We start from the raw sequence: 18,146 nt of genomic DNA, 5'->3' as shown, positions 1-18,146 counted from the left end.
CATACATCAATCACTATGTCAGTACGTTACTGCATGATATTAAAGCACAGTGTGCTCTTTCTACCAGATGCGGTTGAAATTTGATCTAAGCACAAACACAACATCGATCACAATGATCTGGTCGCAAATAGTTTTAGACCCCATTTAGATCTGTATTTAGGGCTGACCACAAGTGATCAGATCACTCGAAATGCATTTTAATACCAGGTGGAAACGGGGTCTAAGGGTCAGAAAATGGAAATTGAAAACAACATTTTTGTGCAGGTCACCAAGACTAACATCATAAGTGGACTTCAGGGAACAAAATAAATGTAATAAAGAGTAGAATAGGGCCATTTAAATGTTAATAAATAATAAATAAATGCTTCTTTTGCTGCCATTTAGTAATTTCTTACCTGCATGAATGGACCGGATAATGTTCTTCTTATCCTCCACAAAGGACATGAGCAACATCATGACTCCCATGATACTAGAGAGCGCCTCCTCTGTGCCATAGCGTGTGTAGATGGGTTTTCCCGCCTCACTCAAGACAAACACATGCTTTCTGTGACTCCGCCACGTTTCGCTCGTCACATCCTCCTCTTTCGGCTTGTTGCTCCACACTGTCTCTGTCCGCCTCAACTTCTGCTCCCTTTCAGCCACCAAGACTACTTCCTGCACCTCCTCCTCATCTCTTTCCAGAGCCTCCTCTTGACTGTTTCTTACCTCCGCTTCATTAGATGTCTCCAGAGTCGTGCCGCCCACCTCTACTGATTTGTCAGCAGTGTTGGACTCACTTTCGGCAGTCAGGTCTTCAAAGGACTGGGCGTGAACAAACATGGCACTCTCCTGTCCAGCACCTATCAAGGCAGGGCAAGAATTATGAATGCTCGTGTAAGCAAGTGACAGAGACATGAATATGAATAATGTCAATTACATTTTAGCATGTAATTGACATTAGAGTATTTAGAATGAGGCGGAGTACCTGTTTCAATTCAGAGCAGCATTTTAAAGCTTAAAAATTTAAGAGATTTCACTCTGTTAGTTGAAACCCCTTCTTTTGAAAGTGTTGGTAGTATCCAAATATTTTGGTTCTCTAGCTATTTTAGGGATACACCAAAATTTCGGCCACAGAAAATTTTTGGCCGAAAATGCTATTTTAGGTTTCGTCCGAAAGAGAAAAAAAGCCGAAAATCTGAACAAAAACAGTTACTTTAAAATCAATTAACAGAGACACTGACATGAAGAAAATACAGCGTTTTTCTGTGAGGCCGTTTAGCTTGAGCCACCATCACATATCATGGTTAAATATCCCAATTACTGTTCGAGCCGAGCTGCACTCTAAATCAGCGGTGTCAAACACGAGTCCAATTCAACACGCTTTGCATCCGCTGCTCACGCAAACGGGAACACTGAAATTGGACCAGTGAGTGACACTGTCACAAATAAACTCAGTTTATTTTTCCCCACTAACAACAATATTGACAATATGGATGATGGACAGATTCAAAGAAAACTTGAACTTGAAAAGGTATGCTTTTGTCCTTTGTTGTGTATTCATAAGTACTTTATTAGCACTTTGTAGGGTAGTATTTGCTTGTTAGGCAAAAATCAGTTGAGATATATATATATATAAAAAAACTCAGCAAAAAAGAAACGTCCTCTCACTTTCAACTGTTTTTATTTTCAGCAAACTTAACATGTACATTTTTGTATGAACATAAAAAGATTCAACAACTAAGACAAACTGAACAAGTTTCACAGACATGTGATTAACAGAAATGGAATAATGTGTCCCTGAACAAAGGGGGGGGGTCAAAATCAAAAGTAACAGTCAGTATCTGGTGTGGCCACCAGCTGCATTATGTACTGCAGTGCATCTCCTCCTCATGGACTGCACCAGATTTGCCAGTTCTTGCTGTGAGATGTTACCCCACTCTTCCACCAAGGCACCTGCAAGTTCCTGGATATTTCTGGGGGGAATGGCCCTAGCTCTCACCCTCCGATCCAACAGGTCCCAGATGTGCTCGATGGGATTGAGATCCGGGCTCGTCGCTGGCCATGGCAGAACACTGACATTCCTGTCTTGCAGGAAATCACGCACAGAACGAGCAGTATGGCTGGTCGCATTGTCATGCTGGAGGGTTATGTCAGGATGAGCCTGCAGGAAGGGTACCATATGAGGGTGGAGGATGTCTTCCCTGTAATGCACAGCATTGGGATTGCCTGCAATGACAACAAGCTCAGTCTGATGATGCTCTGACACACCACCCCAGACCGTGATGGACCCTCCACTCCAAATCGATCTCACTTCAGAGTACAGGCCTCTGTGTAACGCTCATTTCTTCGACGATAAACGCGAGTCCGACCATTACCCCTGGAGAGACAAAACCGCTTCTCGTCAGTGAAGAGCACTTTTTGCCAATCCTGTCTGGTCCAGCAAAGGTGGGTTTGTGCCCATAGGTGACGTTGTTGCCGGTGATGTCTGGTAAGGACCTGCCTTACAACAGGCCTACAAGCCCTCAGTCCAGCCTCTCTCAGCCTTTTCTCCTGATGAGCCGCCTCCTTGTCTCCCTGTAGTGCTGTCTTAGGCGTCTCACAGTACAGACATTGCAATTTATTGCCCTGGCCACATCTGCAGTCCTCATGCCTCCATGCAGCATGCATAAGGCACGTTCACGCAGATGAGCAGGGACCCTGGGCATCTTTCTTTTGGTGTTTTTCAGAGTCAGTAGAAAGGTCTCTTTAGTGTCCCAAGTTTTTATAACTGTGACCTTAATTGCCTACCGTCTGTAAGCTGTTAGTGTCTTAACGACTGTTCCACAGGTGCATGTTCATTAATTATGGTTCATTGAACAAGCATGGAAAACATTGTTTAAACCCTTTACAATAAATATCTGTAAAGTTATTTGGATTTTTACAAAATGATCTTTAAAATACAATGTCCTGAAAAAGGGACATTTCTTTTTTTTGCTGAGTTATATATATATATATATATATATATATATATATATATATATATATATATATATATATATATATATATATATATCGACTGATAACAATGTATAGTCAGGACATTACTGATGTAAAAAACAGCACCATCACTATTTGAAAAAAGTCATTTTTGAACAAATGTAGACAGTTCCCATTTGCAGCAGCCATCACTCCAACACCTTATCCTTGAGTAATCATGCTAAATTGCTAATTTGGTACTAGAAAATCACTTGCCATTATATAAAACACAGTTGAAAGCTATTTGGTTCGTTGAATGAAGCTTAACATTGTCTTTGTGTTTGTTTTTGAGTTGCCACAGTATGCAATAGACTCAATATTAGGTCTAAAATGGCAAAATAAGAAACAGCTTTCTCTAGAAACTCATCAGTCAATCATTGTTTTGAGGAATGAAGGCTATACAATGCTTGAAATTGCCAAAAAACTGAAGATTTCATACAAAGGTGTACACTACAGTCTTCAAAGACAAAGGACAACTGGCTCTAACAAGGACAGAAAGAGATGTGAAAGGCCAGATGTACAACTAAACAAGAGGATATGTTCATCAGTGTCTATAGTTTGAGAAATAGACGCCTCACGTCCTCAGCTGACAGCTTCATTGAATTCTACCCGCTCAACACCAGTTTCATGTACAACAGTAAAGAGAAGACTCAGTTGGTGAGACGCAATGCTGGTCCATCTTTTACTCGCTGTGACAATGAGCTTATAGCTAACTAGCTAACCATGTAGCTACTTTCATTGCTTGTCAGCGGAGTGGAAGCTAATGTGTAAACATGTATTCACCAAACTGTTTTGTTTAGGATTCACAGTTTGGTACCCCCTTCAATCGAACAATTCCAGTCATTGCATTTATAAAATGTAATATTTAAAAGTCTGGTTTTCCACCGTTGAAAGTTTCCCCTGAACTTGTATAGCAGAATACGGTGTAACACTGCTGCCGCTGTATATCTCTTGACTCGGCAGGTGTAAAAGCTTCTTGTTTTACAACCTGACCCTAATTGACTGGCAGTACTAATATAGTCAGCATTTGACTGATACTAAACATACAGTACTGATGTTTATTTAGCTATTTATTTTATTTGAATTTATTCTTTATTTTAATGGTCAGCAACTGACTGATACTAAACATACAGTACAGATTTTTATTTAGCTATTTATTTTATTTGAATTTATTTTAATGGTTAGCATTTGACTGATACTAAACATACAGTACTGATGTTTATTTAGCTATTTATTTTATTTGAATTTATTCTTTATTTTAATGGTCAGCAACTGGCTGATACTAAACATACAGTACTGATGTTTATTTAGCTATTTATTTTATTTTTATTTATTCTTTATTTTAATGGTCAGCATTTGACTGATACTAAACATACAGTACTGATGTTTATTTAGCTATTTATTTTATTTGAATTTATTATTTATTTTAATGGTCAGCAACTGACTGATACTAAACATACAGTACTGATGTTTATTTAGCTATTTATTGTATTTTTATTTATTCTTTATTTAAATGGTCAACAACTGACTGATACTGAATATACAGTACTGATGTTTTTTAAGCTATTTATTGTATTTCTATTTATTCTTTATTTTCTCAGTGTTCATTTCTAGAATTTGCTGACAATGTATAATAATAATGTCAAATATTCTTTGATAAAAATATTTGTTTAAGAAAGCAGCCTTCTGAATACCTTTGCATAGTCATATCGGTGCAAAATCGGTGAACAATCCACATAGAAAAGGTCTGTTTTCATTCCAGCTCAAAAATTTACTATATCGGCCACCATATCGGTAATCGGTGAATTTCCCCCCTCTAAAATCGGTATCGGTCTCATAAATCCCATATTGGATGTGCTCTAGTCCTGACTATACACTGTGATCAGTTGAATGCCACTTTGTTGAATAAAAGTACCAATTTCTTTCTATAAGAGCAAAATCTGTACATTATTCCAAACTTTTGGCCACCAGTGTACGTACATACATACACACACACTGTATATAAAGCATTTTTGGTTTTCGGCCCCATGTCTCCAGAATTTTCAGTTTTGGCCACTAAGCTATTTAAGTTTCAGATTTGAACTAGATTTTGAGATTTTCTAAAGAAAATGTGATGGTGCTTGGCATTGCAAAACTCGTCGCCAAGACACTTGGGCATTTTTGGTTAACTGCTCAGGCAGTTGCTACGGTCTTTTTAGTGGCTTTTAATGAGCTGGGTGGTTGCTAGGACATTGTGAGAAGTTGCTTAATGCAAATGTCAAAAGAGCCCACCCCCAAATTTTTACACCAGTTCTTTCGTCCGGCAGTCTGATATTGTACGTCTGATAATAGCACCTCTCCTCAACAAGCCTGCCAATTTGAGTATCACTAATTTTGATGGCACGCATGGGATAATTCACCCAAAAATTAAAAATCTCCCATTATTAACTTAACCTCATGCCATTCCAGATGTGTTTGACTTTCTTTCTTCTGCTGAATACAAACAAGATTTTTAGAAGAAAATATCTTCTAATAGCTCTGTAGGTCCATACAATGCAAGTGAATGGTGATCAGAACTGCTAAAGCTCCAAAAATGATCAATAATCAATGTCTTCTGAAGCAATCCAGTTGGTTTTGGGTGAGAACAGACCAAAATATAACTCCTTTTTCACTGTACATCCTGACAGCAGTCTCCTTGGCAATCATGATTTCAAGCTTGATCACTACACTTCTTATAGCACCATGCGCATACGTCAAGCACTAGGAAGTGTAATTGGGCTTGAAATCATGATCGGGCCTAGAGACTGCAATGAAAAGGAGTTAAATTTTGGTCTGTTCTCACCCAAAACCATAATACATCAGAAGTCATCATCAGAGTCTTATGGATTACTTTAATGCTGACTGTATCTCCTTTTTGGAGTTCTGGTCACCATTCGCTTGCATTGTATTTACCTACAGAGCTGAGATATTTTTATAAAAATCTGCGTTTGTGTTCAGCAGAAGAAAGAAAGTCATACACATCTTAGATGACATGAGGGTGAATAAATGATGAGAGAATTTTCAATTTTGGGTGAACTATCCCTTTAATATTTAAACTATACTTTGAACTATCCCTTTTGTTTTCATGTTTAAAATAGCAGATGTGGTACATTTACCAGTAAAGGCAATCCAATCATTTTACTGCAATTTACAAGTTTGCATGTGTGAAAGGGGCTAGAGCAACTATATTATGGCATTTTAACAGAAATAATATCTAAATGTATTTAGACTACTATTTTTTTTTATTTCAAAAGGCCATTTTTGTTATATAGAAACCATGGTAAGAGGTCAGCGTGTGACATGCTTGAACTTTGGTACGCAGCGTTGTACGAAATATCTTCACATGGAGTTGCGCTTCCGGTCTCCCGCATTTGGATGCATTTGAATGGGAGTGAATGAAGCACGGTGTGACCACCCCTTAAGAAGTTACATCAGTCAATTAATTTAAACCACCATTAAAACCACCACCACTAAAAATATTAATGTTAGTAGTCAATCCCTCTAACCAATTAGTCAGTTAGATGGCTAGTCGATTAGTCAACCACCCTGGCACATCCCTAGTTGTAATTAGCACTCGCTGAGAACTTTGACTACAAATGCTACACCCGAAACACTGAAAAAGTCCACTCTAACATTATTAGGGCCATTTAACATGGGACATAACAGTTGCAAGCGTCTAGTTCAATCGCAGAAAGCAGATAAGTGCAAATCACTGATCCATTCGTGTGCATCTCGCAGCAGCTGCCGCCAAAGGTAAAACTATTTGATATTTTCTTGAGCGGTGGCCACGTTGGCCTGTCCTTCTGTAAAATTTTAATTTATTAAAAAAGCATGAAGTGAATAAGTTACCCGGTGGTTTACAAAAATAAAGAAGAAAAAAACAAAAAAACAAACGCCATTACTAACTTCAACTAGTTACATGAAGTTTAGCTTCATACACAAACTCTGCCATTGAATTATACATTTCATAGTCAATAATTAAATTATAAACAAAACACTGCCCATAATATTCTAATATTTGACTGTGCATTGTTGAATGTTGTAAATAGTGGAAATATGCTCAATAATTTGAAGATATATATCAATAATAAATAGGTGCTGTCCTATTTAATCAGTCTGGAGCAACTGTCTGCTTTAGCAATAATGATTTACCAACTAAGCTATCTTAAAATATTAACAGTTACTTTATTAAGCAATTATGAATCTCCCAGACGGGCTTCAAGTTCAAGCTGACAATACTGCGTGTACTGCAAGAGACAACAGAAATAATAGCCTACATGTGTGTATTCATTACGCCTAAAAAGACTTGATAGCCTAATATTTATACTATTTTTCTCTATTTTTATTTCATTTGTTGTTCTTGATTGTAACCATGATAAAACTGCAACACGAGCACCGGCTTGACTGCACAAACGAGCCCACTAAGGGGAAGGTAGTAGCTGTGTGCGATTTTACTGGTTGTCGGGTCCCGTGTGAAACTGCCTTTTAGTTTATAGTACGTTGGCTACATACGTGTCTTTATGTTTTCTTTCCACATGTCAGTAGACTTTGACAGTCGTGTCAGCCAAATCAGTAATCGATGTACATTATTCTCCCCAGTACCATTAGTTTTGGTTGACTGATAAGTGTGCATGTGTGTCTGCGTATGTGTGCTCAACACAGTGAAACAACTCTGGCTATGGCATCAGGGGTGCTACAGCTGCATACAGACAGATATGCGTTCATTTATTCCTTGTTTTCGTTATTGTAATTTTGTTTAAATTCTTTTCTCTTTTCTTTCTTTTTAAATGCGTCAAAAATACCATGGACTCGGCTGGACTTGGAAAGAGTCCCATAGGCTCGAATCCATGACAAATCAGAGTAAAAATGCATCTGAGTCTGTGACAATCAAAGTCCATTAAAAGTTGGACTTGAGACCGGACTTGAGTCCGTGTCCGAACTCAAGTACCCCAACTCTACTGAAAAATGCTATTTTTTTTTAATGCGCTAATGATCAATAGAGTGATCACTTTACTTCTGGGGATATGGACTTTAATGTTCAACATAAACAATGCTTTTTCTCCATGTGAGTGTTTCTGTTATCTGATTTTAAAGAAACGGTTTCTGTTTAAATTTTCGGCCAAGATTTTCTGCCTTTTTTTCCCTCTTTTGGCCAAAACTTTTTGGGAGCTGAACTTTTGCTGCATTCCTAATTCTAGTGCCATATATCGGTTTAGAGCAGCAAGTGGACAGTTGCCATGGTAGCTGCAGTGGGGAAAAGTTCATTCTGATTGGGTACCATCAGTATATCAGTCATTAGCCACCCTGTTCTCTAGATATCAGTACTGGCCATTGAAAAACACGTATCAGTCGAACACTAGAATTAGGGTCTCATAAAAAACTTGCTGATTAAGGGATAAAGGGATAGTTCACCCAAAATGAATGACAGTAGGACTTTCTTCCATGGAAAACAAATCTGCTAGGTAGAATGTTAAGGAATGACAGCCTCAGTCACCATTCACTTTCACTATATGGAAAAAAGAAGCAATAAATGTGAATGGTGACTGGGGCTGTCAATACCTAACATCTGCTTTTGTGTTCCACAGAAGAAATAAAGTCATACAGGTTTGGAACAGCGTGAGGGTGGGTAAATGATGAGTAAACTTCAGGAAACACCTCTAAAACACTCCCACCTCCATATATAATGTTCTGGGAAAACCTCAGGGAGACTTCTTTGAACATCTCACATCATTATGATTCCTGTCCCAAATAAACCAAAAATCACAGGACTTAATGACTACAGATCTGTCGCCCTGATGTCTGTGGTCATGAAATCATTTGACAGACTGGTGTTGGCCCACCTGAAGAACATCACTGGACCCTTTCAATTTGCTTATCGAGCAAACAGATCTGTGGATGATGCAGTCAACATAGGATTGCATCATATCCTGCAACATCTGGACAGACCAGGGACATATGCAAGGATCCTTTTTGTGGACTTCAGTTCAGCTTTCAACACCATCATCCCAGCTATACTCCAGAATAAATTACACCAACTCTCTGTTCCCATGTCTATCTGTCAGTGGATTACCAGCTTTCTGATGAACAGGCAGCAGCTTGTGAGACAGGGGAAACTCACTTCTAGCACCTGTACAATCAGCACTGGTGCCCCCCAGGGATGTGTGCTCTCCCCACTACACTTCTCCCTCTACACCAATGACTGCATCGCCAAGGACCCCTCTGTCAAGCTCCTGAAGTTTGCAGACGACATCACTGTCATCGGCCTCATCCGAGATGATGATGAGGCCGATGACAGAAGGTTGATTGAACAACTGGCTGTCTGGTGCAGTCAAAACAACCTTGAACATGCTCAAAACGGTGGAGATCATTGTGGACTTTAGGAGAAACACCCCAACACTGACCCCCCTCACCATTCTAAACAGCACTGTGGCAGCAGTGGAGTCATTCAGGTTCCTGGGCACTACCATCTCACAGGATCTGAAGTGGGAGACCCACACTGACTCCATTGTGAAAAAGGCCCAGCAGAGGTTGTATTTCCTTCACCAGTTGAGGAAGTTCTACCTGCCACAGGCGCTGCTGATACAGTTTTATTCAGCAGTCATTGAGTCTGTCCTCTGCACTTCAATAACTGTCTGGTTTGGTTCAGCTACGAAATCAGACATCAGAAGACTACAAAGGACAGTTCGGACTGCTGAGAGGATTATTGGTTGCCCCCTGTCCCCCCTTCAAGAACTATACACTTCCAGAGTGAGGATAAAAGGCTGGAAATAAAATTAAAAAAAAATCACTCTGGACCCCACTCACCCTGCCCACTACCTTTTTGAACTGTTGCCTTCTGGCCGACACTTCAGAGCTCTGAGCACCAGAATCGTCAGGCACAGGAACAGTTTTTTCCCTCAGGCTATCCATCTCATGAACAGTTAAACTGCCCCATTGAGCAATAACTATGTGCAATTCACAGTTTAGTCTTTCTTATATTTATCCAACACATCCAACCTCTTCTGCCATTTCATTCCTCTGAGAAAAAAAAAAACAAAAAAAACATTTGCACTGTACAAAACAGATAACAGATTGTATTAGATTTGCACTACCCATGTGTATGTGTATGTATGTATGTATGTGTGTGTCTGTACGTATGTGTTTAATTAGTTTTATTTTTTATTATTATCCATGTCTTGCTGCTGTTTTTGTATTGTTGTACACTGGAAGCTCCTGTCACCGAGACAAATTCCTTGTATGTGTAAGCATACTTGGCAATAAAGCTGATTCTGATTCTGATTATGAAACCTGTGTTACAACAAACCTCAACTTCTGTAATGAATCATTCACATGGCTAAACTATTTCTAAGATTCTAGTCAGCTAACATATATATCCATACATATGCAAGTTATTTTATCACTGAAAAAAGAAATTCAATGGGGAACTTCAAGGATATGAATGACTAAGAAACAAGGTGTGGTTTCTCCACAGAAATCCTGTTTGTTGGCTTATGAACTATAAGTGTCTCAAACTAATTGGTTAAAGCAACATAAAACTTCACTCACCTCACTTGGTCTCTAAAAAGAAATAAACATCCCAGACAAAAAAAAAAAAAAATAATTCACACAGCGTGAATTATTAAACTAACCTGGCTCAGTCCCCTCCACCAGGCCAGGGGTCGGACTGTCCGATCGGTCCTGCTGGAGTCGATCCACAGGCATCAAGTTGCCATTTTTAACCTCCCAGGGTACACCCTTATTGTGGACATCTGCTGCCATCCTGGTAACGGGCACAAGACAAACCCAGCAGAAGAGAGGGGACAATGTCCTATACCACCAGTCAGTGCCAGGAACTTGATTCACTGCATGATCCCTACACCACAAAGACAAGAAATAATAAACATTATTGCTTACTATACACACTATTGAAACTATACACAATGAGGCTGAGACGAAGAGTGTTATTAAGCAGCCCTGAAGGTCTTAGTACAATTCATAGAGTTTCCACCAGTGGCTGGAAGAACAATTATAGCCATTACTGACAAACAGAAATATTAAAAGAGGAATCATTCACACTAGGGTATCTGCAGGTTCGAAGGAATGAAATTTAAGACTTTTTAGGCCAAATTAAAAAAAAAACATTTAAGACCACATTAAATAATTAATTTGCAGGTAAATACAAAACCAATGAGGCTACTTTGATGTCTCCATACATGTTTTTTATATTTTATTGTGCATTTGTGTGTTTTCTTTTTTAAAATAAGTTAATACAACTTTAAAACTCTATATGAATTCATTATGAATGCATGTAGCCTAAAGTATGTAGCCCATATTGTGACCCTTTTCTTTAGTCACTTGCTTTCCAGCAAGACGTGACGCAATAGACCAATCCATTGGCAACGTCACCGTTTATGCCAAACACGGAAGTGGTGGCAAAAACCGCGCGCAAAAAGTAAACTTTTATCGGATTACGTTGTTGAAAAATTATTTCGAGGGCTCTCGTTGACTGCTATGGCTTCAAGCCATCAACAGGGCTGACTGGACTTCGCAGCAAAAATTTATAGCGAACATGATTACATGTTTCATATCATTATAGTAATTGTATCGCTAAAAATAGGTTTGTGTTTATGATGGTTTTGTGTCATAATCTGTTTATTCATCTAATCTGTCAGATCTAATGCTGCCTTCATGTGCTATTGGAATTATCCTATTTCCCACTTCTAAAGTGGTAATTACGAGTACATCGTGTTCACGTGCTTTGTCGGAAAGAATGGGAAACATGAACAACGCCAGGTTCATTCATACATATTTCTTGAGGAACTTTTATTTTGACATCATAATAAATATCACTCAGTTAGCTTGCCGATGATAATGGAATTTTGGTCAAATACAAGTTATTTTCAGTGTAAAAATGTACAACATCTTAGAACGGTTGCTGATATACCTAAATGAATTTGACCAAAACGGCAAGCACTAACAATTTGTTGTATTTAGAAAAATGAACAAAACCTGTCATTCACAACAGAAACTGTACTCTCCTCCGCCATGTTGAAAGTTTAGGACTCCGCCCATGTTGGAAACTCTGGTATCAAAATTATTTCTGAGTTTCCCAGTCATATTTACGACTTCCGAGTGGGAAACTTGTATTTAAGATAAATCCAATAGCACGTGAAGGCAGCATAACACAACAGTCAATGGGCTTTCTGCCATCACTTACTGCGTATGCGCTGAAATTTAATAAACAAGAGGATTGGTCTATGTTTGATTTTTAATGGAAATGGAAACAAGGCTGTGAGGGATAGACTTGCCCGTAAGTTCAGTAAAAATGCGCTTGCTTGCGCTTCCCTCACTCACACTAATCTCAAGCATCAGCTGCTAAATGATGGATGCACTCGAGAGAGAGAAAGAGAGAGAAAGAGAGAGAGATTATTTTGACTCACGCAGATATTGCTGTTTTAAGCGGCTCTATTCACACCTCAAAATGTAATACTTCTTGTAATTTATTTAGGATATTTAAGACTTTTTATGGACTTAAATTTTAAAAAAGTAAATTTAAGACTTTTTAAGGACCCGTGGGAACCCTGTCACACTGTTTAGAGAAATGATCTGGATTTAAATATGCCTGGCAACTCTTAGCACAAACTCATTCAAATGTAAAATAGTCAGAAGGAACCGTTGACATGCAAATCTATTACCCTTTATTAGAGGCAAAGCCCTGAAAGGGCGTAGTCCCTATTGTGTTTGTTAGTTTTTATATTATTATTCGGCTATTATTCTTCCGCTACTGGAGTCTATGGCAACCCATAAAACTGTACATAAGAAAATAATTTTGGCACACTTTGATAGGGGCTGGTATGAATAGCCCAACACACCAACTTTGGGGTCTCTGGAACAAACTATATAGCGCCACCACCAGTTTGAAATTATTTATATATTTAGATTTTTGAATGCAGTTATCTTGGGATGCACAGCACTTTATATTTAGTGTATTGTGATTCAAAACGTTAAAATATGGTTATCTTTTAATCACTCATTTTTTCAATGGCTACAGCCTCTTCGTAAGCAAAGACCGTGATGTACTCATGTGTTTACATTATCAGTTTGATCATAAATGTGTTGAGATCGCTGCTCAATTTCACCGATAACCGGCTCTGAATCAAGCAGCACGGTGGTAAGGGTGCGTGTGTCCACTGCAAACTCGCACTCAGATCTGCCTCCGTTCCACTATGCAATGCCCATATTTTCACAATCCAATCAACAACCAATGGATAAACTCAAATCCCTTCCCTACATTCTTTTCTTGTTCGATAAGCTGTTTCACTCTGAAATACGTCACAATACAGAAGTCGGTCGCAACTTGTTTCATGGCGACATTAATATATAATCATGTAATCTATAAAAAGTAACTGTAGTCTGATTATGAGTATTTTAAAAAGTAATTTAATCCAATTACAAGTACCTGATTTTTGTAATCTGATTATATAATACAGATTACATGTAATGTTACTACCCAGTACTGTTCATGGTATGGAAAACTATTTTCTCGTGTGCGTGTGTGTGTGTAAATTAGGTCTGGGAATTGCCACAGACCTCCCGATTCGATATTACAATGATATTTCCTAGCCAATGCGATATGTATTGTCATATTGTGATTCTATAAGTATGGTGATTTGATGTTTTGATATAAAAACTTCTTGAAAAGATAAAATAAAAAAACTTTTAATTCCTTTTTCTCAGAAATGTTTATTGAAGAACAGGCGAGAGACGATTGAGCTGTGCGCATTGGCGCCAAATCACAAATGAACTTCTGAACAAAAAAGCAAATCAAACGCGCTGTCATCTGTTCTTCAAAATAGAATCAAGTGTGTTTCCTCAAGCACGCGTATTTGTGTCTTGCGGCATTTCTTGTCGACAGTGCATGAATACCCTGGCTGTTAGATTATAAATACTGCGGGGGCGCGAAAACATGTTGTTTACAGCATCCAACAGTTTGATAAACCTTTTAACAGCTAAACTATTTATTAAAGCAGTGTCAAACAGAATCTGCAGAATGACTTCTGACAAATACTTTCCACAACTCCTCTCAAATTAACTTTTGGATTATGCATAATAACAGGAACATCGATCACAGCAGAGGATTTTGACGTCTGACAGTGAACAAACGGCACATGGTGGCTGCAGCAGCGGTGCATTAAAGCAGCATTTCTCAAACTGGGGTCCTTTTAAAATAGCCAGGGGGTCCGTGGGAAATCCCTGAATTGTGAACATTGTGTTGCATTGTTGTAAGCAAATAGGCAATGAAAATCAATAATAAACTACTCGATAAAAAGCTATTGACTACTATAAAAATATGACACAGAAGTTTTGAACAATATAATCAAACAGCCTATAGTCTATAAGTTGTAGATTCTGGACCGCAAATTTAAATGTGGGGAAATCCGCCTTTTTCCATTGTGACAGCAACTTCTCTTATTGGTGAATGAATATCGCTTTACACGCTTTATTTACAGAAGAGTCTGCTGATGACATTGGACAATATCCATCTGACATCAAGACACGGAGCTGTTGCTCCATCCAGTAAAAAGAAGAAGGGGTTTAACAACATGTATTTTAAGTTATCGACCACAATGAGGGTGAATATTCACAAGCCATAGACTAGCACTGGCTTAGCAAGGTCCCCATTTCTGACTGCATATATTCATAATATATATATATATATATATATATATATATATACACATACATACACAATTATTTTGGTTAATCTTGCTAAAATATGCTACTATAAAATTATAAGTTAGTATAATATGACAATTGACGATCCAGCTTCACGTCAAATGTGATCATATATTTCCTCACACAGTGTCCCTTATTTTAACCATTCCATCTTTCTAATAGTGGTCAATATTAGGTTTAATATTTTTAAAAACAATATTTCATTGTATTTATGTAGTATATATATATATATATATATATATATATATATATATATATATATATATATATATATATATAAATATTTTATTTTTCACTTTAGTATAACTGTCATTTATGTGAATATAAATCACATGGCCGAAAGGAAGAGAGCTGTAGGAATAGGCCTACTTATTAAAACTTTTGATTAAATTTTTAATTCAAAAAGTGACAGTTAACAATGACATAATTTGAAACATTAAATAATGATTAAATTGTGTTACTGTATTATTACTGTTGTTTAATTATCAAGAATAATGTGATATGATAGTAACAAATAAAATGAATTTATCAATCCTCAACTGTTTATTTTTCTTCATAAGAATATGGTGCTTTACTCATGTTTAAACTCATACTTTGACTATGGAGGAAATTATAATAATTTATGAAAAAATCAATAAGCTACTGTTTGAGCTTTGTGGTGTTCTCCCAGCCTGATCTCCCAGTGAAATCGGAAAGAGTAGACCGACTTTTCTTTCGTCAAATCGGTATACATTGACCAAAATTTCAAAACACTGCCCCCAGTGGCCAAAGCGGTAAGTGTTGTAGGGCACATGGGCAAGTGTGAGCTCCATTTATGTCCAGGAGAGGTCACCAAAAGCTAGTAGTGAAGCAAGTTGTTTTTTTACAGGACATTATACAATGAATAGAAAAGCATTTATAGATTCTATCCCCCAGCCCAAACCCAAACCTTACCTTAACCATCAGTTGAGTAAAAAAGTAATGTTAGAGGGAAGAGTGAAACATCCAAAACATGCTTGTCATTGATTATTCAAAAGTGGTTGCTGCCAAGCTTTGAACCCTAGTCTCCCACACAACTGATGCAATGCACTGCCAGTTGTGCCAGGTGGAAAGATAAACATATTGAAACCGCTGCAAACATGTCTGATAAGAATGCTGCAGGTCAGCGCGTTAGCATACAGTTGCCGATCCTAGGGTACCGAAACTATTGGAAACATCATGCCGACTTCAAGTGTGATCATGTTGGTTCTCCGTGATATTTAATCCTGCAGATGGTGCTAAAACCTCAACTGAGCAACATTTTATGGTGTTTGTTTTTGCTGTCTTTGATTTGGATCATTTGTATTGTTGTATTTCTCACCTGTTAATTGCTGTACAATTGCTGGATGTAAATGTAATTGAAACACTTTGCACAGAAGTCTGACACAAAAGGACAGCAGTGCCTGGCCGTTCTTATTGGGACTCACTGAGATAATTTTTATACGTCTAGTAAATAATATAATATTTGTCGTGATGGTGGTGGTGGGGCGGGGGTCTGCGAAGAATTTGGGGTTCAAAAAGTTTGAGAAACCCTGCATTAAAGGACTAAACAAAGAATTAAAAGAGACAAAACTTCTCAGAGCTAACCTGTTAATGTGGAACTCTGCTTCCTATATTTATTTATTAATCATTGTAGCATTAAGGTAAAGATATAAACACTGGTGGTCAAACGTTTGGAATAATGTACAGATTTTGCTCTTATGGAAAGAAATTGGTACTTTTATTCACCAAAGTGGCATTCAACTGATCACAATGTATAGTCAGGACATTTATAATGTGAAAAATTACTATTACAATTTGAAAAAAATGTTCAGAACTTCTTAAACTACTTCAAAGGGTTCTCATCAAAAAATCCTCCACATGCAGCAATGACAGCTTTGCAGATCCTTGGCATTCTAGCTATCAGTTTGTCCAGATACTCAGGTGACATTTCACCCCACACTTGCTGTAGCACTTGCCATAGATGTGGCTGTCTTGTTGGGCACTTCTCACGCACCTTACAGTCTAGCTGATCCCACAAAAGCTCAATGGGGTTAAGATCCATAACACTCTTTTCCAGTTATCTGTTGTCCAATGTCTGTGTTTCTTTGCCTACACTAACCTTTTCTTTTTGTGGCTTTCTCTTTGCAATTCTTCCCATAAGGCCTGCACCCCTGAGTCTTCTCTTTACTGTTGTACATGAAACTGGTGTTAAGCAGGTAGAATTCAATGAAGCTGTCAGCTATGTGAGGCGTCTATTTCTCAAACTAGAGACTCTGATGTACTTATCCTCTTGTTTAGTTGTCCATCTGGCCTTCCACATCTCTTTCTATTCTTGTTAGAGCCAGTTGTCCTTTGTTGTATGAAATCTTCAGTTTTTTAGCAATTTCAAGCATTGTATAGCCTTTATTCCTCAACACGATGATTGACTGACGAGTTTCTAGAGAAAGCCGTTTCTTTTTTGCCATTTTTGACCTAATATTTACCTTAAGACGTGCGAGTCTATTGCATACTGTGGCAACTCAAAAACAAACACAAAGACAATGTTAAGCTTCATTTAACGAACCAAATAGCTTTCAGCAGTGTTTGATATAATGGCAAGTGATTTTCTAGTACCAAATTAGCAATTTAGCATGATTACTCAAGGATAAGGTGTCGGAGTGATGGCTGCTGGAAATGGGGCCTGACCAGATTTGATAAAAAATGACTTTTTTCAAATAGTGATGGTGCTGTTTTTTACATCAGTAATGTCCTGACTATGTGATCAGTTGAATGCCACTTTGGTGAATTAAAGTACCAATTTCCTTCCTAAACAGCAAAATATGTACATTATTCCAAACTTTTTATAAAAATAGATTTTTAATCAGGGAGACGATTTTAAAATCGTTTGGCTCAAGAATCGCGATTTGTAACAGAATCGGTTTTTCTCCCAGTCCTAGTGTAAATCCTCCCACGACACAGGCTAACGCAGTAGCGCTACCCCTCGAGGCTAAACCGTTAAAACATTTGAATTTCACTTTAAAACATCTTTAGCTCGCTATATGTAACTAATCCACGTCTATCTAATGCTGCCCATAAAGTATTGGCACTAATTATATCATGATTTTCACTTACTGTACCTCCAAGTGTCCTAATCCAAATCAGTGTACAAGTCTTGGGTCAAAAATCAACTCGGAACTGTCACCGAAGTCATCACGCAGCAAACGCACTACGGGAAATGTAGTTTGTTTCTCGAAAATATATGTTTTTGTAAATTAGTAATACGTCCGCTATGTGTAATTATTCTCATGTAAAAATAAATGTAGTCACGTAAATCTTATAAATCCCGTTTACCTTTTTCTACAGTTAACTTGATACCAATAAGTTTTCCGTGAATTTTCTCAGCGCTTGGGCTCATGTTGATGACGCGAGGGTGGAGTCAT

At 37.9% G+C, this 18,146-nt stretch overlaps 1 protein-coding gene across 3 annotated transcripts in view; it reads right to left on the bottom strand.

The window, feature by feature from the left end:
- The window catches only part of mon1a (MON1 secretory trafficking family member A), a 33,206-nt gene extending 15,076 nt beyond the window's left edge, over window positions 1-18,130 (bottom strand). The window contains exons 1-3 of one of the 3 annotated variants that reach the window (XM_051673478.1): window positions 18,058-18,130; window positions 10,641-10,864; window positions 396-839 (exon numbers count right to left, since the gene is read on the bottom strand). In XM_051673478.1, the coding sequence (XP_051529438.1) occupies window positions 396-839; window positions 10,641-10,770 (574 nt within the window). In that variant the 5' untranslated portion in view covers window positions 10,771-10,864; window positions 18,058-18,130. Of the gene's footprint in view, window positions 1-395; window positions 840-10,640; window positions 10,865-17,838 lie in introns of all 3 variants that reach the window. The other 2 variants (XM_051673477.1, XM_051673475.1) reach the window with 2 other exon arrangements.
- Window positions 18,131-18,146: the final 16 nt, after the last annotated feature.

This window comes from Myxocyprinus asiaticus, chromosome 35 (assembly GCF_019703515.2).
Source record: "Myxocyprinus asiaticus isolate MX2 ecotype Aquarium Trade chromosome 35, UBuf_Myxa_2, whole genome shotgun sequence".
In the NCBI taxonomy this organism is placed as follows: domain Eukaryota; kingdom Metazoa; phylum Chordata; class Actinopteri; order Cypriniformes; family Catostomidae; genus Myxocyprinus; species Myxocyprinus asiaticus.
This window is presented reverse-complemented; position numbering and strand designations above follow the sequence as displayed.